Source organism: Leuciscus leuciscus (genome assembly GCF_965113295.1).
Source record: "Leuciscus leuciscus genome assembly, chromosome: 16".
NCBI classification, from domain to species: domain Eukaryota; kingdom Metazoa; phylum Chordata; class Actinopteri; order Cypriniformes; family Leuciscidae; genus Leuciscus; species Leuciscus leuciscus.
The window spans coordinates 17,748,353-17,772,424 of NC_138740.1; the positions used below are offsets into that span (position 1 = coordinate 17,748,353).

A 24,072-nucleotide genomic window follows, 5' to 3' on the forward strand; every position below is an offset into this window, starting at 1 on the left:
CAACAAATGGAAGGAGAAAAGGGATTTGAAAAAGTGGGTGTATAAGAAGACACTGATGCATAAATAAATGAGAACAGAGCCAGAGACTGAAGCAGTTTAATGTCCCAAACACACTCCACCAAATGGTGGATTCAGGTCGATGTCATTCTGATTAATAACAACAATAATAACAAACACAAAGAATAATACAAAACCATTTACATGACATCCTAGTTTTGTACTGATATACTGCAAATATATATAGAGAGATTTCTTTACAGAGAGTATAAACAGGAACAAATAAGAAACAGGAGCTACACGACTATTAGACTAACTAACAGGTGCTACATGAGCATTAACTAATGCCGTTTACACCTGGTATTAAGATGCGTTTTGGGCGATCGGATCGCAAGTGGACGGCGCTAAATACAGGTGTAAACGCAGTCTAAAGCGTTTCGAGCTTGTCCACTTTCGACCACTTCCAGAGATAGTCAAAAACACATTCGACCAGATTGCTTTTGTAGTGTGAACGCTCATGTGGTCGGATGTTCCCACAGCCCTATGTTCCCACAGCCTTATGTTCCCACAGCCCTAACCCTAACCCTAACATACCTAAACCTACCCCTCACATGAGGGAGACTTGTCTGGGATGTTATTGGGCTATCCCTGTACCAGTACAAGCACTAAAACCTATCCTTCGTGGGGGAATTAGGCTTGATTGTTTGACATTCCTAAACCTACCCCTCACAGGAGGGAGACTTGTCTGGGATGTAATTGGGCTATCCTTGTACCAGCACAAGCACTAAAACCTACCCTTCATAGGGGAAATGAGTTAAATGAGTTAAATTTCATAGTTAAATGAGAGAACATAGGGCTGTGGGAACATAGGGCTGTGGGAACATATGGTTGTGGAAACATAGGGCCTAATTTTTCAAATTTTCTGTAAAAAAAAGATTCTTAGAAATGTGGGAACATAGGGCCGTGGGAACATAGGGCTGTGGGAACATAGGGCTGACCCCGTCAGGAGAGTTCGAACAGCCACAAAAGGACCCAAGTTTGGTTTGAAGACGAAAAGCGTACCAAGCACAATGTTCTCGCACCATTCCTGATTTCTAACATGCTCACCGCATTCTGTGTGGTCTTGCGGTCCGTCCGCTCCGGACGAGTTCATGTAAATTGCTCAAGCTTATTTTGTCCATTAGATCGAAAGATCTGAAAAAACACCCGCCCATAAACCCTCCCCTCGAAGAAACCAAGACAGAAGTGGCTGAAAGTGGACAAAAGAGACGGATTAAAACACCAGGTGTAAGTGGGAATGTGTCTCCCTGGTCTACTTGTGCATCTTAACGCATCTTAACAGCAGGAGTAAACAGGGCCCAAGATTATCAGTTAAACTCACTTCTCAAGGCTTCTTATCAATGATTTTACATGCTGAAGAGTCGTCCCCTTCTATACTTCCCCCCTTTATTTTAGCATTAAGGAGACCTGAGTTAATTTGTGATATAATACATGTGAGTTTTTTTTAGTAAGGGAAGGAGCAGTTGCATATTAGATATAGTATCACATAACTTCCTTCAGTGGCATTCATGTGGGTGCTCAAGTGCCCGTGGGCATCTCAGATCAACATGCGCTGAGATCGAGTTTCAAAGAGCTTTTTTTAAAGAGCTTATTACATTCAAATGCGAATAAAAGGGCTCAAGGGTCTGTTCCTGTGGATACTATCGTGAAGATCCGCACAGACTTTGAGAAAATCACATGTTCTGCAGGCACGGTCACGGTAGTGAATTTTCACGTGCAATTGTCAATAGGGGAGCCATGCATGAAGCATCTTTACTGTGTCTTTTAAAATGTTCTTGAATTATCCAAGTAGTTCGTTAGTTCGTTTTTAAAGCTCTAAAGCCCTCTGCCTGTGTTCGCAAGTACCCAAGCGAAGCCTCGAATTTCCAAGCATGTGCAAAACCATGCAACGGTGGCATTAAACTGAGGGCTCCGCAAACCAGCATTATAACAAGCGTTGTGTGTCTTTAATCGGGGCCACTGATATCTCCTCATCTGCTTTTCTGAGCTCACAATATAGAAAGAGTGAAAGTGACAAAAGCAGGGTCTATCTAAAGCACGACTCTTGCACTGACAGCACTACGTTAATTGAGGTCTTTCTGTTGTGTGTGAAGATTGCTCCGTTTGCTCAAGTTGAATAACGACCTTGAATATTCTGAGCTTAAATTGATTCTAAAGGTGTATTAGAACAGCAAACAACATCCATCTGCTAATATACGGATATGCTCCTAGTAGGTTTGAAGCTAAATTTACTTTTTGAACATAAATGTGACCTCCTAAAGGGAACATCTCTACTGTCTACATATTAGTCATACAAGAATTAGGTCACTGTACATCGATACTTGTTATCAAAATATATCACACATTTGCGATTCAACTGCGATATACATCTTATTGCATAACTTTTTGGTTTGTGCAATAAGATGGAAATAAAATTCGAAAATTTTAGATGCTCTGACTTCTGATTCTGAGGTTGTACAGAGTCCAGGGTTATTAGATGTTACTCAATCACACAGTTGTTGGATTTGAGTTATTGTTCCTTCAAAAATGGATCCTATTTCAGCAATATCTCTCAACCAATAGAGCTGTACTTTAGCGTGTGTGATACTGCTTTTATACACAGTTCAATAAACATTTCATACACAATATTGCTGGTTACTTTGTCTTTTCTTGCTCCGCCAATGAAAAACAAATCATTGTGTTTCTGAGCAATACACAGTTGAGTCAGTGATGCACTTAAGCCGAAAGTATAGTTCCCTTTTCCAAATTCCGCTCTAGTTCGTGGACAGTCCACATGGTGATTTGTCATTGGCGGATGTCTACAGTCTACACACCATGCCCGATTTTTTGTCTGTGTGGACAAAGTAAAGGTTAAAGTAAAAATAAATGCTTCTTCATTTTCTGAGTTCTGCTCCATCTTGGCACACAATTGCGCAAGCCTTTGAAAAATCACTCGCACAGATGCTGTGGTCTGCGCACAAGTCTGCACGGACACAAAATTGGGTGGTAACAGCAGAGGACGGTGCTGATGAGGACAATCACATCAGACTGTCCTGAGCTTGAGGAAAGAGCACAGCATAAGTATACTTTTGGCTTAAGGTCCGCCAGACATAAAGAATGGTGTAATCTGCAGAAAAGTCACTGAAGATGCACGCAGACTGACAGATTGTCTGGAACAAACAAACAAGCGAAGTGAAGCAAAGTCCCAGAGCATTTGTACTCTATAGGTTAATCTGTACTCACTATTTCGTGTGAATGTGCAAGACTTCCAATTTATAGGTAAATAACTTGAAGGATAATAAAGTGTAGTAAACCGTAAATCTATTTTCTCTACAAACCATTGTGTTAATGATTGATAGTATATTCAAATAATATGATAACAAATGCCAGTTTGCAATATCAAGCAACATAATGAACTGTTTTTGAACAGCTAAAATAACTGGAAGCGGTCGACACCGGAAGCCTCTCGCATTCAATTTACAAATGGCCATGTCCGCTCTTACATCAAAAATAAGTTGAATAGACTAATCTGACAAACACCGACCAACACCAACAAGCACTAGTTTACAGTAAGTCACTTCTCAGACATTCCATGACCCGACAAATGCTGACTGAACGTTCAAAACTAGCGTCGACCAACAGCAGGTGGTCAAAACCAGACAAGCATGTCTGTTGGTGTTGGTTGGTGTCTGTCAGTGTTATACCAATTACATTTTAGGACAGGAACTAACTTTTGTATAACAGCATTTGAACTGCAGAGCATTTGGTGTTCTTTCAGTTTTTGGAATGTGAGAGCACAGCACCTCAATGTCATTTAAACACTGTTCTGCACACCTACATTCAGATATGTCAATCCTCAAAAACACTGTTATTAAGGGCAATTAGGTGGGTTGTTTTTTGTGAGGTCGTACTGGGGAACTTCAGTTTTTAAGTTAAATAGTTTTTTAAAAATGCCAAAGGCAAAGGATACTTGTATATCTTGAGCTTTCTTAAGCTTCATGTTTCTTCATTCCTTTCATCTTCCACCCCCCCGCCCCTCAAAGCCCCTCAGGCCCCATTCCCCTCCCAGAACCGCTGTTGTTAGGGTGTGGGTACGGCAGACTGTTTGTTACGGAATGTCTCAAAAAATGCCAACATGCCCTTCTTCACGCTGGGAGAGGCCATTTTGGAAGGTGTGTGTCCTTGGTGTCGGAGCGGGAAGCTGGAGCCGTCCATGGAGTTGGCTCGTTTGACTTTGGAGCCGGCCCGCCACATTTTGGGCCTCACAGGAGGAGTCTGCGCAACCAAACACTTCTGGTATTGGACCTGAAGGGGGCAGCAGACATTTAGAAATACTTAAGAAGACGTGATAGATTTTGCATTGAATTCTGTATCGATGCTATGAAACTATGACTTAAGTGTGGGATATTTTGTCAGTTATGTAGGGTTGAATGTCAAATAAATGTAGTATTGCCTCACCATGCATGCAGCCTGAACTGCCTCAGAGATGATCCCAGCATCGGGCTCACACCAGAACACATGGCACTCAAAGCGCTGGGTTCCAGCATCCACTATGACTGCAAAAGTGTGTGTGTCATGACCCACACCTAGGAAAGTTAAGTAGCGTACTTGGCATTCCCAAAATGGGTCATCTCCATCCTGAAATAAAAGCAAGAGGGGAAAAAGTGAAGAAAACAGTAGTATGATTAAAAAAAAAATACTACTCATACTATTACTGTAGTACATAGCGTACTATGAGAAGTATGTAAAGTGTCCTTATGCACATGCAGAGCATACTGCACTGGTCACTGTAGGCTACCCAAAAAATGAAGTGCACTTGATTTGACTTTCCATTTCATATGTAATGAACTTTTCATGTGTGATTATTTATTTTAAACTCCCAAATTATTTATTTTTATTTACACAAATTTGAATGAAAGATACAAAACAAATTTACCTATAAAATGAGAATGAATTTATCAAGCTAGACAGCATTTGATTAATTAAACATTATTTGGTGACAGCAATGTAGCATACTACTCTTTGAAACCCATCGTTGCATAACAAATACTGTTTCGCATGCAATAGAAAAATACCAACAGAAGAAACCCACATGTCTACAACATATAGGGGTGCAGCATCAAACATACTAATATAAAACTTGTGAACTGTTATTAAACATTAAGCAGTATACAGTACAACTCGTACAGTATGAAGTACACAAGTATTCTATAGCATAGTAGTATGCTACTCCTGTTAGTATGCAAATGGAGTACAGTCAAAACCTCAATGTCAGTTAGTATATACTCTCACCTCTCCTCTCCATAAAGACAGAATTTTATCAGACACATGGATGACTATCGGCTCCCACTCATCTCTGTCTCTGGAGTGCATGATACTCTCAATAGCTCTGTTCAACACTTCCATTCCTGTCAGCATATACATGAAAAACACATTAACCACAAACCCATACAAAACATCCCTAGAAGGTCCCAGTGATTTTGCTAAGTAACATATTTTGTTGATCCTGGAACAACTTTCCTGTCCGAAAATGTAGTCCTAACCCTATCCCTACCCCTAAATCTAACCCTACCCATAAGTTATCCCTACAATCAGAGGGAAATGACAGGTGAATAACACTGATGTAGAAGCACCTAACCCTAGTTGTAAGCCTAAACTTGACATAAACTGTAAACTTGTCCCTCAAATCTGGTTGGTTGATTGGAATGTTGTTCCAGGATCAAAAAAGATGTTGATTCAGCCAAGAACATTTTGTACTTGGTGGAATCACATTCACTCAGGTGGTAAACATGACTTTCTTTGATGTTTAAGCTAGGGTTTCTAGGTCTCTAATCAGCCACCAAAGTAATAATTAACCTGGTTTTATATCTTAATCTTAATGGCCAAATCTTTATAAACTTAAGCTTTTTGTCTTCATCTTAAAACTGTTTGATCCAGGTCCAAATTGGATCCACAATATGTTGTACTCATATTTGACACTGAAAATGTTTTAAATGTGACATTTTAATTCAAACTTGAGAGCAGGAATACTTGCATTTGCCAGTATTTCAGAGAATATATATTAAAAAAAATATTAAAAAACGTGTGAAAGTGGTTTATTAGTGTAACGAGGGGTGTTTAGGGAAGAAGGAGACGGGAACCGCCAAACGTTCAACATGCACTTTAATCCAAAAGTAAGTAAAAGAAAAAGAAAGCAAAGGGGCAACAAAGCAAACAAAACAAAACACAACATAAAGTCCAGGCCTGGTCCTCTCTTGTCCTTCACTGTCATCACTCCTCCTTTTATCCTCCCAGAGCTCCTCCGTGGAACTCGAGACCGGTGTGGCGTGCAGGTGACGCTCATTAGCCACCGGCCTCGCTCCGTTCCCACGGCTCTCAGCCTTCTACAATTAGATATCTGAATGGCCCAAATCACACTCACCCATTGCTCTGGATACAGGCAGGTTTCCAATGTACTCCACCTCAAACTTCTGCACCCTCTGCCTCACTGATTCCAAGAAGTCAACTTGAAAGCACACATCAAACAGTCTCATGAAAAGAATACAATTTGCAATTGAGTCAACCAATCAATTTGCTTTAAAAGACGCCACTTTCTCAAAAAGGCAGTTGTTTTACCTTGGAGGGGCAAGTCCTCTGGGGAGATACTCTCCATGGTGAGAGAACGGGCCATAGAGGGCTGCTGCACCGCCTTCTCTGCCATGATCTGTGGAAACACACCAATCACAAACAAACCACCATCTTTGAAATATGGACATTTTTGACCATGAAATGATATTAATGCTAATGTCGATGATGACAATAGATTTATCAGGATCATGTGATCTTACCTTGGAGCACATCTCATGCAGGGCAGATGCGATGGTCTTGGCTGGAGCGTTGCAGCGGAACACATGGCACTTGAGCATGCAGGTGTCTTTATCACTGGCCACAAAGGCAAAGTCCCTACGGATACCAGGAGAACGGAGTAAATACTCATCACAGTGACTTTCATGCTTATTCTAACAGCCTGATTGAAACACTAAACATAATATCCACATTAAAATTGTATATATATATAATCAGTCACATGTAGTCATATATGGTCATGAAAAGAATGGTTAATGGTATTTTGTTTTAAAATAATTAAATGTTTAGGTTACACTTTATTTCAATAAACCATGTTAGACATTCTACTAACTATAAGTTACTTTGCAACTACATGTCAACTACCAGTCCTTAGAATATTAGTAGATTTAAAGAATCAAGCTTAGGGTTAGAATAAGTTAACATGTACTTGCAAAGTTAGTCAGTAGAATGTCTGTTGGGGGACCATCAAAATTCAGTGTTGGCAGATATTAAGTAGACAGTTTACTAATGACTGGCAGTTGACGTAGTTGCAAAGTTACTTATTGTTAGTAGAATGTCTAAAGTGAACAGTCCATCACACACATTCACACTCTCACTTACACCTATGGACAATTTAGTGTCTCCAATTCAACTATTCTGCATGTTTTTGGATTGTGTGAGAAACCAGAGCACCCAAAAGATACCAACACAGTAACAGGGAGAAGTTCATGCAAACTCCACACAGGAAGGCCTCCTGGATCGAAACAGTAATATTGTGAAATATTATTACAATGTAAAATTAAATGTTCTTTTATTTTCAGTGTCACGTGATCCTTCAGAAATCATTCTAATATACTGATTTGCTGCTCAAGAAACATTTCTTATTATTATCAATGTTGAACATTTCTGTGGAAAGCATGATACATATATATATACTGTATATATCCATGCTATGGCATCATGATGAATTGCGTTTGACTTTGCCATAAACATGCTGGATGGCCACAGTATGAAGCAGCCCTTCTAAGAATAGGGCTAAAATAAAAATAGGACAAAACCCCTTGCAAGCAGAAAATGACATCGGCCAGCTGGGTATTCATCACAAAGTGATCCTAAACCAACTCTAATCTCTCAACCTTAATTGTTATTCACTAAATCTCCTGACATTAACCTTAGAAAGTCTCTCTTAGCTGACTGTTCGCGGCAATATCAGATGTCAATGTTCTATAAATACAGATCGATCAGCATTTCTGGGCAGTATGATTTTCCAATTCTATATGCAATGCAACGGCGCAGGCCCTCTGATTCTTCAACACCAAAAGCTGCATGCTCTGGCTTCTTCAAAGAGAATGTTTTATTCATGAATATTACATTGGAGAAATGTAGAGCAGTGGTGCTTCATACGGCGTGCAGCTCAAGCTCGCACAGCATACTGATGCTTGTGAAATCCAGCACTCGTTTACTCTCAACTATTAAAGGAGAACATGTGAGTCAAACAGAATAACAGATGAGTTCATCTGGTTAGAAAAGAGACATTGTGTGAATATAGAGTCATCGTAGCAGCCCCTGCAGATCTCAGTGATGAAAGAGCTCAGGGTTCCACTTTTATTCTTAGTCAGGGTCTATTTTTGGATTTACGATCTGAGCACATTTTCACAATATGAATAAGGCGTAAAGATGATGTCATTGGCACATGCCAACATGCTCTAGTGATGGTCCCATTACAAACTAATCTGTTCCCCCTATGTCCAAACAATTTTGACAAACCCCAAAACGGCATGAATACTGAGACTCTGATTGGTCCATCATGGCAGAATCATCTGCATTTAAGGTTTGTTTGAACACAGGGGAGGATATTTCTAAAACATGCGAAGCAAAGCAAACATTTAAATAAATGTATCATCATCGGTTAATAAAAAATAAAAATAAACGTTTTAAAACAAATGTTATTATACTTTTTGCATTTAGTATAATTTGCACAACCTGAGATGCATGACAGTAAAGAAATGAAAGAAAGCATGGCTACTGAGGAGCACTACTTCACAACATCACGAGACATCACTGTTTTCTAGGTCTAATTGAAAAAAAAGAAAACAAGTGCAGTTATTACCTGTCTCTGTTTTCACGAGTGGTGGTTTAAAAAAGAAAAAGGAAACAAAGGTTAATAATAGTTCAAATAATGCAAAAGAAACGAGGAATATTTTAGCAAGTTATAGACCCTTGTGAAAAAAAAAAGTACACTTCTGTCAGGACCACTATCGTCAAATACGATTGACATACAGTTTGGATTGGCGGTATGGTTCTGTTCTGGGCAAGAACTCCCTGTGCATCCATGCAGCCTAACATGGATAAGAGCAGCAACAACCCCCCCTTAGGGTAAACAGAACAAAACCAACATGAATGTGTTGCAGATATCATTAATTAATAAAGATTTTAATGTACAACATAATTCAAGAATTGATTCTGATTCAAGGGGAATCACAATGTCAAATCCTGACTGATGAGAGGTGGAGCTGGGGATGGAGGAGGGTAACGCGGGTAATCGCGATAGCTGCTGATATTACTGAAGGAGCTTATATATGTATACAGTGATAGGCGTCGTATTCCTATAGGTAGAGGTAGACGTGGAGCTGAGTGTCAACTGATGCGAGCTTGACTAACGTGACCTGCCAGAACTGACACTAGCATACTTTAAAAAACAGTACTTATTACAGAAATAATATACTTTAAAAGAGCAGACTGAATCATTTAAAATACATTAACTTTAAATGCAAAATCGAATAACACTACAGTTAAAATTATAATCAGGTACTTTCCATGTTCTTTAGTATGTGAGTCAACACATCAAAATAAGTGTATTTATATTTTTGGAAGTATGACCAACATAAGAATTTTCACCGGAAAATGTCATCAGAACAAGTAACATCCACTTTTGTTCTGACCAACTAAGGGGAAAAAAAGCATTGCAGTAAATCACGCTGATTAAATCTAACGATCGCTTATCATATCACGTCAAACCGTAAAAATTATACTTTGTTCTCAAATTGTTAATGTGAACAACATCAGCATTGCGTGACTACATTTAATGCCCTTCCGATATTTATCAATATAGCCTACTAGCCGAGACTCCTCCTTTATGTGTACAGATGTGACGTAATGATGCAAAGACATGCTTGAATTTCCCATGGAAATCCACCAGTACCACTGGAATTAAAAACATTATTACAAGCTTACCGTTTTGAATCGAGCTAAGGCAAGCAGAGAGTTTCAACACTGGCTGATTATGTACCTGCTCAAAAATTTATTTTGGATCATTTTTAACCCAAAAAACTTACGGACTGGAGCTTGTCATGATAGTGTACTATCTTTAAGCCTCTTTTATTTTATTAATATTATATTATCTGAAAGTACAGTTTTATATTTTTCTTTTTATACTTTTATACTTTGGAGTACACTACAAGTGCACATTCAATACATTTAAGTGCACTTGTTTTTCACAAGGGGAGCTACTCTTCTTTCTCAGCGTAAGCCAGTAATCTTATAGTAATTTTTTATTTAGTAATTAAAGCTCTCAACAACACACAAATCAAAAACAAAAGCAACACAGTCCATGCAAAACATTTCCTATTATAGCTTGGTTTGCAAATACTCATCATCAGAGGCTCTGCGTTTTACAGGAAACCGAAACTCGAGCTACACTGGGCTTCACTAGGCGTAAATTAAAAAAAGCACTCTGTGTTCAAAAACCTGCCACTGCCTGTCACTGCATGAGGAAATATGATGAACTGAACTGATGTACAGGCCATTTTTCATTTAGCGGGCTCATACATTTTCTGTTAAACTGTAGTGAATAGAGTCTCTGCAGAAATCCATATTTATTCTGTGTGATAGCATTGAAAAGGAGAAAAACTGAGGAATTTTAGACCCAGAAATAGAAGAATGGTACAGGCCAGTCTACCTGCCATTGTTGCAGCCCACCCCCCATACACGGATGTTGATTAGGGGCTGACAATGGATGAGGCTGCGGTCCACAGGGTCCATTAGACTGAGAGTGTCTTTCTTGAGCACCATCATCATATCCTGACCCTGAACACACACACACACACACACACAATAAAAAAAAATATAGCTAATGAACAGACCAAAATGTACACTGCACCACTCAGCAACATTATGTAGCAACAATGGTTTGTGCAATTACAGGGCTAGCACGCTAGTACTGCTATTACGCCTGTCTGAATGAATTCAACGGACCACCAAGGACATTGGTGGGCCCCAGCTAAGCACATCTCATCTATTCAAGGTCACGTGTGTATGAGTCCAGGCTGTTCTCACCTCTCCCCAGGCGCCAACTGCGTCCCGGCCCTCTGCTTTACTGTGAGAGAGCTGCTGGATGCAGTTGTTCACCGCCAGACTGCTCTTGCCAGGGGTCAGTTCCTCCTCGGGGATCTCAACCCAACCCAGAGAACGCACAGCAAAACACTGCAAGACAAATGAAGAGATTCTCCTAACAGTACTTACTTTAGATAGATCAAATATGATGCAAAATATGTTGACACTTGTTGCTAAATCCATTGGCATTAATAGTGAGTTGGATCTCCCTTATCCTTCTGAGAAACCTTTCCACTTTTTGTATTAACATAAATTTTTTTTTTTTTTTTTTTTTTAAAGGTAATACGGTATATTGTGAGATTTAAAGTCACATTTTCTCACACAAGTTGCAACTGTGAAAAATGTGCCCGGTTTCACAGACAAGGTTTAAACCTTTTCCCAGACTAAATGTTTGCATGTTTGAGCTGTTTTATCTGAAAGCCACTTGCACTGACATGTCTTAAAATATGTCATTGCTCTTGTTTTGTCTCAAGATTCACTCCAGTAATGTTTTTTTTTCTAAGGCACATTTTAAAAAGCTACTTAAATGTCCTGACTGAACTAAGGCCTAATCCTGGCTTATTCTAAGCCTTGTCTGTGATACCGGGCCATAAAGTTATAATTATGAGGGGGAAAAAAGTCACTAGAAATAAAGTCACAATTGCATTGAAAGTTACTGTGAAATATAGTGGCAATTGAGAGATACGGTAGTGGACAAAAGTGATGTCCGGTCTAGGAATCTTCACCTTTTATTCAAATTTTATTTAAAAATTGTTAAAGATTTTGTTTGTGTAGTTGTGCTTGGAGTCAGTTTTATTTTTGATAACTGATAACACCATTAAACATGCCAAATTCTGCAGACTTCATTTTTTGCCAGGATGTCATTTAAAGGGGAAAATATATAAAAACATGTGACAACAACAAAACAAGAGAGAATCAATGAAATATTAATAACTGATTATTGTAGTCAAAATATGCTTTTTTGTGTGAGCTTTTTCATTTTTTTTCAAGCATATATATGTATACACATATATGCCTTTTTTGCCAAATATTTTTTTCAGATAAACACCATAACCAAGTTTAGTGTTGTTCTTCCCTCATATTTTAAATATTTTCCTCATATTTTTTATGGTTTAATCAGACTTTGTAGGGTCATTAAAATCAAATATCCCCTCCAGACATCACTTTGGGCCACTACTGTATGTAGTCACACAATTAAAATAAATAATGTTGCCATTAAAAGAAATAGTCACAATTGCAAGATAAAAAGTCACAACTAAATGGTCACAAACACAAGAAATAAAGTTATATTTATATTTATATTACATATTTTAAAGTCTAAATATAAAGTGCCAAATGTGAGCCATCTAGTCACACAATTACAATAAATAAGGTCACAATTGGTGTCAATTTTTATATAATTTAATTAGTAGGCGTGTTGCATACATTTGGCATGCAGTTCATGTTGACATTCTGGATAACATCCATTTATATTACAGTGATTACAGGAAGGATGTGTTATGTTGTCGTACCTCAGTGTTTCTTGCTTTTATCAAATATGACTCACAGTGCACATATTATAACGACAAGCCCCCTGAAGCATCCTGGGGTTTAGTTTAGTTTAGGTTTTTTTCCACTTCTGTAGGAAATCAAACCAGTAAGCTACTGTTTACCAGCCTGGTGACTGATGAAAGTCAAAATGTTTTGTACAGAGCATACATCTATGACCCTGCCTAGGATCATTTTACACAGACTCAATAAAGCTGTGTCTTAAAATAGCATCCCTTGAGCTTTTAGAGGTCATAGCCCTGCACCCCCACCTTCTACATGCACACGCACATATACACACTACTGAATCACTAAACATGCTCTGATTAATGCTGCTTTCCAACTCTGACCCTCAGTGGTTACTTCAGCATGTGCTTTCTCTTAAGTGTGATATTTGTAGGTCACAGTGACTAACAGCAGAGAAAACAGTCATAAATTGTACATGTTGAACAGTATTAGGGCAGCACACAGCATGATTCTACCTTGGAGTCGGGATCCATGTTGGCACAGAAATACTCTTCCTGCCAGGAGGGCCTGAAGCAGAGCAAGAGAGCACATCATTATGATAATGACCCATAATTAAATACTGGGCTCATTTCAGCAGACAAAAAAAAAATAGGAATACAGATTAAGTCTTGAGATGCTGAACACTTATTTTCCTGTTTGGAGGTCTACTGAAAGCACTTTCATCTATGCTCTAGAAAAGCCCATTTAGACCGCTGGGTTAGTTTGTCCTGTAAACAAGAAACAGCCCCTATAATCATCACACTCAGCTTTGTCCAGAGCATTTTGAGCATATACTTTCCTCCCTGTAATAAACAGATGTCCTGCAGAGGAAAATTATATAGAACAGAGCTATAAAATAGAAAGTCTTTTATTGAGGACTTTGTCTCGGTAGAAACCAAATAAATAAAATAATAATTCATTACACTAATTAATACATTAAAAATGGCAATCAATGGTATCTGATCTTAACATGCCAGAGTATAATTTTGCGCTCTGTTGTGTTACGCCGCCTCAAGGTGCTGACAATATATGTGAAGGTAATTGCACTCCCTGTAGCTGTCAACAGTTCCCAAACAACTTAGCGGCAGCCAATCACAGCTCTCTGAACAAAGTCATTGGAAAGGTCAGTCAATGACGAACATGGCACTAAATAAAGGCACGTTCCAGCCTGTTACATAAATGTGTGTACAGTATTTTGTCCTTCACTGGCAAAGACCATGTTTTGCACTACAAAAAACTCTTCTCATCGTTCATAATTCCCCAGGTGAGTGCTCGCTTATGTTCAAGCATTAGCGTGACTGGGGCCTCATGGCCTGATATCAGAGTGTTTGGAGGTAAGCCAAAGTTACAGTTTTACTCTCCGTCCCACAGTTGTAAAGTCTACACCTGACTGGCTGTCTGAAGCAGAGCCTCTTTCAGCGGAGAAGACATCTGTTCAGGTTATACCACCTTCAGGTATAGGAATGTGTTTGTTCAATTAGATGTCCACAGGCTTCAATAGTGGGGTAAACAAATGAGGGAACGAATGGAAAGAAAAGGTGATTTTTCATCTCCAGAGCACCAGAAGGAGAATTTGGCTTAACTTGTATGTGTGTGTTTGGCTGCTAAGCTGTGCCAGAGTTTCATTCGCATCAAGAATGCAAACTGACACAGTCCATGGGGGTAATGTGTTACTACACCCAACACATTAAAACAATTGCGATAAATTAGTTGAAGACACATTTTCAACCCTTAAAAACACATACCTTGGGTCTTAAGTGACCTGGTACGTTATTTACTACCCTCCCCTGATTAAATTTAGACATCAACCTTCTTATTATTAGTCTTTGATCTATTCATTATAAACAATATCACAAGATTTTTTTTTTTTTATAAAAATGTCTAATTAAATCGAATGAATAGTCTGTAAATGTGTATAGGGTAGCTATAGGGGTAGTGGGTAGGGGTAGTGACCAGAAGTATGTAATTTCTGCGCAACAATAATTTAATCTGGTAACTGCTCAAATTGAACAACCTTACAAGTTCCAAGAGGTAACGAAATACTCTTTATTTTATTCTTTTGTAATTGTTGTTAAAATAGGAGAGTTTTATACTATTGCGCTAGTTAGAGATCCATCCATGTTAGATATAGATCCAGGTCGATGATTGGCAAAACATGTATTTAAGGGTTAACCAAATTATTTTGTGGCTAATGTTCCTAATGACTTTTATCAAATGTGTGCACATAAATGGAAATGGTTAATTGCACTGCGCTATGGAATACTTGATTCAAAAACACAGCATGGTGTGATTACAAAAACGGACTGATGAACTGTAAACTGCCCAGAGGGAAACCATATAGCTTAGACGTTTCTCTTTCATACTTCCGTTTTTTTCTAATTTAAGTTTAAACTTCGGCTCAGATGTTTCTCCTCAAATTCCTTAGGAGGCAGAAAAATGGACATGGATGAGACAGTTAGCATATAATAACATTAATTACTGGGGTATTTTTTCACAAGAAAAATCTGAGAAGCAGGAGATTTTATTAAAAAAACTGCTCTCGATTTACTTTTATTGCTCTGAGAAACAAAAAGGGTTTTATAAGATCTCATGATTTTCTTTTATTACAGGCTATCAAAAAAAGGTGCCTGGGACAAAGACAGTGAAAATAAAAACAGTCAAGTTGCTGTGTAATAAGTGGAATATTATACAATCAGCCAGTCATTATTCTGGAACAACATTTCAGTCAAACAACCCCTAGTATCGAACCTGGAATATTCCTAACCCTAAAAGTATAGGGAAATAGCTGATAACAAACCTATTATCCTAATCCTTATGAAATAATTTTATTTCAACAAGGATGTTCCAAGAACATCCAAGAGCATCTCCAACTTAGTTAAATCATATTGAGCTTCACACACTTTGGTTTGCATGTTTTAATGTCTAGTTTCATAGAAGCATCTGTAGCCTTTCCTCAGCCGTACGACCTCCAGCATATGTGCGATTCCCTCACCTTTCGCTCAGCGACGGTAGCGGGTTTTCAGTCAGTCTTCCTCTTGAATCCCGCCTACCATCCACTGCAGTCTGAAGAAATCAAGAGTGGAGATGTGATGACTGACAGAAACACACACACACAGAGATCAGAGTATCTCACCTTGATCTGGCTGGCAGTGATGCCGTTAATGGTGTTTTGTTCCTCCTCTGCGCTGTAGGAGGGATGCTGCCACTGAGTGGTGCCCGTGGGCACGTGCCAGTAATAGGTGCCAGTGCTGTCACGTATAGTGCGCCATCCTGGAGGCAGATCCGTATCCAGCTCCAGACTCTGATCATTCCAGATGTTATCTACAAAGAGAATGGATTACTGGATTAATCCGTACCTGAAATAAAATGTTATAAACATTTCACATGCTAGTTTGAGGGCAGCATGCAAGATTCTTGTAAATGTGCCATGATACAGTTCCCAACACAGAGCCAGCAACCCTCACACTCACACACACACACACACACACTGGGGTGAGGTCACTGCAGTGATGGGCTCAGATCTACTCATAAGAGACAGACCAGGCCCTAATCTGCCCACATGACACAAGCTAAAATGAGGTCAAATCTAAAAGCAGCTCTGTCTTATTAAAAAAGAGCTGGACTAATGTTCATTTGTATTATCTCTTACTCTATCACCCTGTCCCTCTCACACAAACATTTCCTATATGTAACTTCTGTATCTGTTATTGGATTTTATTATGGCATGTAAATACATTAAAGTTTTATTTATAATTTGGTAATACTTTACAATAAGTTTTCATGTGTTATTCACATGAACTAACGATAAACAATACACATACAGGGTTTATAACATTTACTAATACATTATTAAAATCAAAAGTTGTATTTGTTAACATTAGTTAATGCACTGTAAACTAACATAAACAAACAATGAACAATTAGATTAGATTTTATGAGATTATTAATTCGATTATTAACTAATATCAGCAAAGGTTAATATATGCTGTAAAAATATATTGTTCAAAGTTAGTTCATGTTAACTAATGCATTAACTAATGTTAACAAATGAGACCTTATTGTAAAGTGTTACAGATTATTTTTGTTAATCTACATTTTGTTATTTTGTTAATAAACCTATTATTAGGTTTACATAAAAAAATTGTGCATGTAGAACTCAGCAAAAAACACATTTTCACAGTTTTGCTTGTTCTTAGTTTCTGTTTTCTTGGACTTTCAGTTTGTGTTCATCAGTCACATGTATTTCTTTGTTTCCCGCCAGTCATCAGTTGTCATGGACACGCATTAGATCATCACACCTGTTCATTATCATCTCATCATCACTATGTATATATACACAGTGTCACACAAAGTCAAACCACCACAGGTAACTAACATAATGAAATGAATATGACCTAAACAACATCGAATGTAACACTAAAGACCCTAATCCACATAAATAGCAAAAAAACAAAATTATGTAAATAAAATATAATCAGATGTGATGCATCATTTCGGGACCTCAAGGAATGTCCTTGTGTTGTTTTTCACTGTAAAATATAAGGCGACTAACAAAAAAAAAAAAACTCAATTTAACAATATTTTACTATTTGGCAGGTTTTAACTGTAGCATTTTCATATTCTTTTCTTGGTAAACTGACAGCATTTTTACAGTGTTTATGTGTGTCAAAGTCATCCCGTCACGTCTCTGATTTAGTGCCTCAGACAAAGGCATAGGGCAACTGGCAGAACAGCAAGCAGGAAAGAGCAGCTCTGTCTGCTGAATTATATGTGCCTGAATTTATCTCTAGCCTGAGAGAATCATTTAACACAATGCATCTGGAGAGCCCTGTCCACTCCCACAAAAAACACAATGCAGGAGACTGGAGGGGACGTTTGGGGAGAAAACAAGACTGTATGTGTGTGTGTGTGCGTGGTACTAGAACTGGGTCAGTAGTGACACGAGATTGCCTGAGCACGGGTATAAGAGTCGCCTCTGACATTCAATGACACAGACAGTCTCATAGTGACATTTGCACATACATGTAAATTGTTGATTTGTTGAGGAAGCCCTTATGATTTACATACACTAGTCAGAATAGATTTTTACACACATCAGTACGAGTGTTTGGATTTTTAAATGATTTCTTGTGAGCTGTGCTTGACAATAGATGTTGGACCTTTTTACTCACATTATGCTGAACAGCTGATCTGTGAGCTCTCAGCATGCATTGCAACATGAATAAATTATTAGGATAGTGCTACAGGCTTATTGTTTTGTTGTTTACTGACTTTATTTATGCAGCTGTTGTTGTTTTTATCATCACAATTCGTGACTTGTTTGTATTTGTGTAGTTATATTAAGAACTTATCTTTTTACAATGCACACGGTTATGATTTTATCGTACATATATGTAAAAACAGAGTTACATTTTGATGTCCAAACATTGATACTGTACCACATTAGTGTCTTTATAAACTTACAAAAATGTAATGTGTATGCATACCTACCTTTTTTATTCTTTCTGGGAAAAAAAGTATGAATTTGTTTAAAAATAAACTCAAAAATGACTGACCGCAAACAACTGAACGGTAGTGTATGTTTTCTGAGAGTGTGTGATATAACCAGGCCTGACAGGGCACAAAGTGAAGAGGAGAGGATGTGCTTTCACTTACCTTTGCTTTCAACAGATTTGAGAGCTTGGAGAGTCCTGTTAAAGCCACACTAATCTTACAACACAAAGGACTGTGGGTTTAACCTCTAAACCAACACCTCAAATCTGCTTCAGTCCAATTAAACTTGTTGCAGTCCTGAGGCTTACTAGATGACCATTTTTACACTTATAAGCTGATTTATCTAATGGCTTGGACTGTTATCAGGGTTCGTAGAGATTTTTTCGAGTGAAATTCAAGTCGTTTTCCAGCATTTTCAAGCAGTGGCAGCATATAAACGTTTTTGTGAATGTTTGTGTGTCTCCGGCCCTCCCAAGAGATCATCAATCATGTCCAGATCGAACTCCTCTTTTTCACAAGCCACCCCTCGTCTCCGCTCCTGACAGGCCTTAATAATCGCACTGTGTTACCATGACATTTTTAGTGTTTTGGGCAGGCTAGCTGTGCTGTCAGCTGAAATAAAACACAGGGAGAAAAAGGCTGAAGGAAGAATAAAGGTTATTCTCAGTCTAATTCTGGTCCCCATTCGATGCACCTGAACTGCTGTCTTCTTACTGTCTGTGTTTGGAGCTGAAGGCAGTTTTAATAAAAGTGCAATGAGTGGATGCATGCTGAAACACAGATGCCTCATTGGTTATCACTTGTTTCAGGCTCAGGGGCAGGTAGATGAATATTGATGGATATTACAAGAAGGAATAAGTTGCTAATATACAACTCATCTGTTATTCTGACGCCAATTTACTTCAAATGACACCCATGCTACCATCAGCATAATGTACGTTATATTACATGATACATCATGTAATACTGTCTGCAGACATACGAATCTCAAATGCAATTCTGTGGTTTCAAGAAAAAGTGTGGGTTATGAACTCTTAAGGGTATTGTGGAGCTACAGTGAGACACGGCATCACTTCCTGTAATTGTGGTATCACAGCATTTCGCTCGTAGGTGGTGCCGCAGTTCCCATCACGCACCCACTAACAACTTCAAGGCTATGTAATGAGGATGAAGCGATAACAACAGATTGGGGGGTGGAGGGGTTGAGAAGAGGATGTTTGTGAATTATTGATGATCTCCTGAGAAAACCTGCACTGCCTGATCAGTCCCTATAGAAACTGTTATATAATGATTATGTCAAACTCAAATTGTGTCCAATTTGGTGCAAGAAAACCTCACTGTTAGTGGCACCATGCTGAAAAAGTCTGACATTAATACATGTTCATTACTTGGCACTCGGCATCTCAGAGTTTAATGTTCGAGTACATTTCCTGAAGAGTGCTTGCCTGCGCACAATGCTAGTTGTGGGTGGTTTACAGGCCATTGCTATCCAGTCTGAATAGTTTAAAGCATATTGCTATCATGTTATGCAGTTGCTGGGGTGTTCTGGATGACTGCTAGGGTGCTGCAAAGTGGCTGCTTACAAAAATGGTCTTATTTTCCCTATAGTACGCATAAAGTCTTAGAAAAGTAATAGCACCTAAACCTGCATTAAACCTGTTTAAGCAATATTAACACAATATTAACACTGAAACACGGAAATTATTCCGGAAAACTACTTGAATAGTAAACAGGACACATAACTCGACATCCAGATACATTTGAGAGTAACCACAGGCAACTAAAGAGTCTAAAAAAACAATATGTCTGAATTGTGCCTTTTACCAGAGAGCTCTAGTGGCCAATCAGAACTGATCACTCCTGACTCCCATGAGCCACTGAAACAACTGTAATAAAAGGCACTGATTGCAATCAATAGATTTTTCGCCTTCCAATTCAACCACTTTCAAAGTAAAGCTGAAGTATGAGGTAAAGAACACTGAGACGAATGTAAAATAAAGAGAGAGAGAGAGAGAGAGAGAGAGAGAGAGAGAGAGAGAGAGAGAGAGAGAGTACCGAAAAGTGTTTACTCTTAACCTTTGGTTAGGGTTGCTGCCTGTCACCCTGGGTTATAACCCTTCTACACTACAGGCTTAAGATGCAACACATTACCAAACATTTCAGTCATTTTTTTGTTAATGTTAATTCTGTATAGAAATGTATGAAGCAAATCTCACACAGAAGTCACTTTTAAACCAAGAAGCTTTCTATTGGTCATCATGGCAATTTTGCTTTTCTGTGTTCTGTTTCCTTTGTCCCCCACTTCCCCACTCTTCATTTGTTACCATGGCAACTGATTTAGTTGCACACCTGTTTCTAGTCTGCTTAGTTTGTCCTGTGTGTATACAGCCTGTATACTGCTTTATATATATTTTTTGTTTCAGCAAGATGCTTTTCTGCTTTCAGTCAGAAAAGTCTCTTTCAAACTAAGCAGCTTTCTGTTGGTCAGTGCGGTTGAATCCACATGGACAACCTGTAATCATTACAAAATAATTTACCCGCATGTAAAATACCCGACTGCATGGATTCCTACTGAAATTACTGAATTTTGAATTTCATATCATATCTTTAGCCCAGCTTTTGTGGTACCAAACAACACAGTGCGAATGCTGTATTAGCATTAGCACTGTATTAGCAGTTGCATTGCTATGCCAAAACAGTTGCTTAAAAACCAATTATAATCTGGTTTTAAAAACCCAAGAGTCACTATTGGAAGAAAAAGGGGAATATTGTGAAAAGCCAAGAAAAGGACAAAGCTCCAATATGTCCAGTTTTGAAATCTGTCAGGACAAGTGAGAGAAAAAGAGAAGCAGAAAGAGAGAATTGTAGCTACATCTGGGGGATAAATAATCCCAATGGCGTTATGTCAGTGGTCAGATAATCCCAGTTCAGTTACGTCCGTGTGAGGTCAGACCGGGAAGATTAAGACTAGAGGTGGATCTAAAAATCCATCTGGGACTTAATCCTTGGGCCTTCAATAAATCAAGAAGCAAGACACAGCACTTTATTTAGGACGCCCTTATGAAGACATCCTCACATGGAGGCCGGCAGCATTTCAGTAAATGAAAGTCCCAAAAAATGGATTAAGTAAAGAACATTTGCAGCAAATGCAATCGATTCCTGCACATCTACAGGAGCTCCTGCCATCAGCGTTCACTCAGCACCATTCAGCATTGTGTCTAAGTGCCTTAGCGTCCATGTCTTTGCTTTTGGAGAAGCTATTCCATCATTCAATGTCTCTCGTACAGAGACAACAGACAAACATTCATTCTCACACACACCTCCTCTCTGTGTGTTCAACCGAAGTTATTTTAAGAGTGATGACGTGGGTAGGACGCGGCGAGGACAGTTTCTCCCTTTGTACAGATACTGGGTAATTGACGCATAATGTGTCCTTTTTTATTATAAACATCAAGGTTTTAGGTTCAAATTTATATGAGTCTATATAACAAAGATTATTTTGGGTCCTATTTAGCTGTATACTTCAGGCTCACCATTATAATCAACTTTTTTCCTTCAGCAGTTCATTTTATATGGTCCTGTGGTGTGACATTGTTTTGTTGTTGTTGTGACATATTCCATGTAGTCTCTGAATAAATAATTTTTACATAGACATGTCAATAATATTTTCATCAATAGAGTCTAGATGGAGTTTTAGCATGTCACGCCACAGGACGTCAACTTTTTTTCCACTGAAACGTTTTCATCTCAATCCCCTATTCTGTGAACAGAATATGAATATTATATCATGTAACGTGATGGTTTACTGGTCAACAACCATCTAAGATCCCGTTAATATTATCTTCTGAAAGTAAAACTCAACATATCAGCCCACTATCACTTCATCATCTAGGAAGTTTCATTTGGACTCCAAAGTGTAACGATATCAAGCTCTACCACATACTCATGAATGGAAAGTTTACTGGTCTATATAGCCTAATGCTTCATGTTGTGTGGGCAAATTATGCCTCTGTGTTTCCATAATCTAATCCTCCAACAGATGCATAATCCCAACAAAACCGCACAGGTGACATTGTCCATGAACGCTTGTACGCCTGGCCCTCAACAATATCAACAGGCAAACCTCTCAATTTCAACTTTTTTAGATTGTGTTGGTCTCGAGTGTGAAAATCAATCGATGCAAAACTCCTTGTAATTAATTCCAGCAAAATCAAGTTCGTTTGACTAAACATCTCAAAAACAGGGTCTTCAAAAAGTCGGGTGGGTCTGGTATGACACAGCACCTGTGGTTAAAGTCACAAGTGAGCGGCGGAGCGTTGAACAACAGACAATGTCTGCAGATGAAGAGAAACTCTTCCGCTCACTTCGACACCAGAGTGCACTAAGCAGAGAGAAAACAAAGAGGAGGGGAAAGTGCAGATGCATCCGTGTACCTACCGTCATAGTTGACGATGATGATGGCGAGCATGTAATCCTTGCCCAGCATGGTGTCTTCCGAAAGTCCCCTGAGGTTAGTTCAGATACATTCCAGCTCAAAGCGTCCCAACACCACCAACAAACTCTGCAGCACACACTCACACACAGGGTGACCACTGCACTCAGAGATACGCTCACATGCCAAAAGGATTAAAACCTACACTCCTCTTTTCCTCTCTCCGTCTATCCCCTCTTTTATTTTCCCTTCAGGTAATTTCACTGCTGTCTAATCAACCTCATCTTTGTCTTGTTGCCTAATGCTGCTCTTCTGTTCTCTTCCCTATTCTGTTCACTGTCGCTCCGTCAAGCTGAGAGTGATGCTGTTTGTGAGATTGCCTCTCTCTCTCTCTCTCTGTCAGTGTGTGTGTGTGTGTGTGTCTGTGGATTCTGTAATTCAGTAATGCCTGCAGCTATTCCCCCTCCTTCCCATCCCTCTCTCGCTAGCTCTCTTTGCCCCCCTAAGCTCATGGTAGTGCCTTAAGGGTGGCTGAACATAGCTGATAATAATGTAGGTGTAAATATTTTAAATGGAGAAGATACATACGGAAATATAGGCTATACAGCAAAAAGGGTTGTAGTATTTTTTTTTTTCTTCTTCATTAATCATACAGGGCACAAACTGTGACGCGTGTTCCTGAGAAGAATTAGTGTCTCCAATCTGTTCCTCACAATGAGGCAGAGAATCACCATCTGTAATGTGAAGAGTGCAACAAATTCTCATTTTTTGACACTGGGTAACTTTCCGCACATTTCAAACCCCTATATTGTATTGTTTCAATATCGAAATATGTTATTAGAGTTGATGTTATTATGTTATGCGAGGAATTTTTTATTAATGTGTAATCTAACAGCTTCATTAGACTTCATAAAACGTTTCTGGGAAACATCTTAAGATTTGATTTAATGAGATTAGCAAGCTAATGTTACTAAATACCGATAGCGCGTGTTGTAAACACAATAATATAAACATATGACTCGCACATGAAATATTCTTTAAGAAATGGTCGTGGTCAGTAAAGAGCTGCGGGGTTTGTGGTTTGCGTTGTGTTGGTCCACCTTAATTCCTCCCGTCATGAATTCAAGCGAAGTCCGTCATCGTCCAGGCTCCGTTTGCATCATCACTCTGGACTGGTTGCCACGGCAACGACTTTCCCTGTCGCGAGCGTCTGTCTGCTTCTGCAGTCACAAATGGAGACGGGCGCGCGCGTTTAGGCTGCTGTAACGATAGCATAGTGCCATAATTATATTTTATGTACATTGCAGGCCTATGTCTAAGCCACAGTTGATGTAGGTTATGAAATAGGTTTCATCGTTGTT

The 24,072-nt window shown here is 38.8% G+C and overlaps 1 protein-coding gene across 1 annotated transcript; it reads right to left on the reverse strand.

Moving 5' to 3' along the window:
- Positions 1–80: 80 nt before the first annotated feature.
- apbb3 (amyloid beta (A4) precursor protein-binding, family B, member 3) lies at positions 81–23,963 on the reverse strand. Its single transcript, XM_082141871.1, has 13 exons — positions 23,812–23,963; positions 22,717–23,445; positions 15,920–16,107; positions 15,779–15,849; positions 13,263–13,314; positions 11,197–11,343; positions 10,820–10,947; positions 6,864–6,978; positions 6,652–6,739; positions 6,458–6,541; positions 5,329–5,444; positions 4,495–4,674; positions 81–4,341 (listed from the first exon to the last, which is right to left on the reverse strand). The coding sequence occupies exons 2-13, from the start codon at positions 22,763–22,765 to the stop codon at positions 4,117–4,119; spliced, it is 1,443 nt and encodes a 480-aa protein (XP_081997997.1). The 5' UTR covers positions 22,766–23,445; positions 23,812–23,963; the 3' UTR covers positions 81–4,116.
- Between the last annotated feature and the right edge of the window lie 109 nt (positions 23,964–24,072).

Bases quoted from the DNA above. Each gene is read 5' to 3' on its own strand.
- apbb3 (XM_082141871.1), bottom strand. From the start codon at position 22,765: ATGCTGGGCAAGGATTACATGCTCGCCATCATCATCGTCAACTATGAC. The intron at 16,108-22,716 runs GTAGGTACACGG...TTCTCTTTGTAG, and splicing joins CATCATCGTCAACTATGACG to ATAACATCTGGAATGATCAG. The intron at 13,315-15,778 runs GTGAGGGAATCG...GCTCTGCTTCAG, and splicing joins CTACCGTCGCTGAGCGAAAG to GCCCTCCTGGCAGGAAGAGT.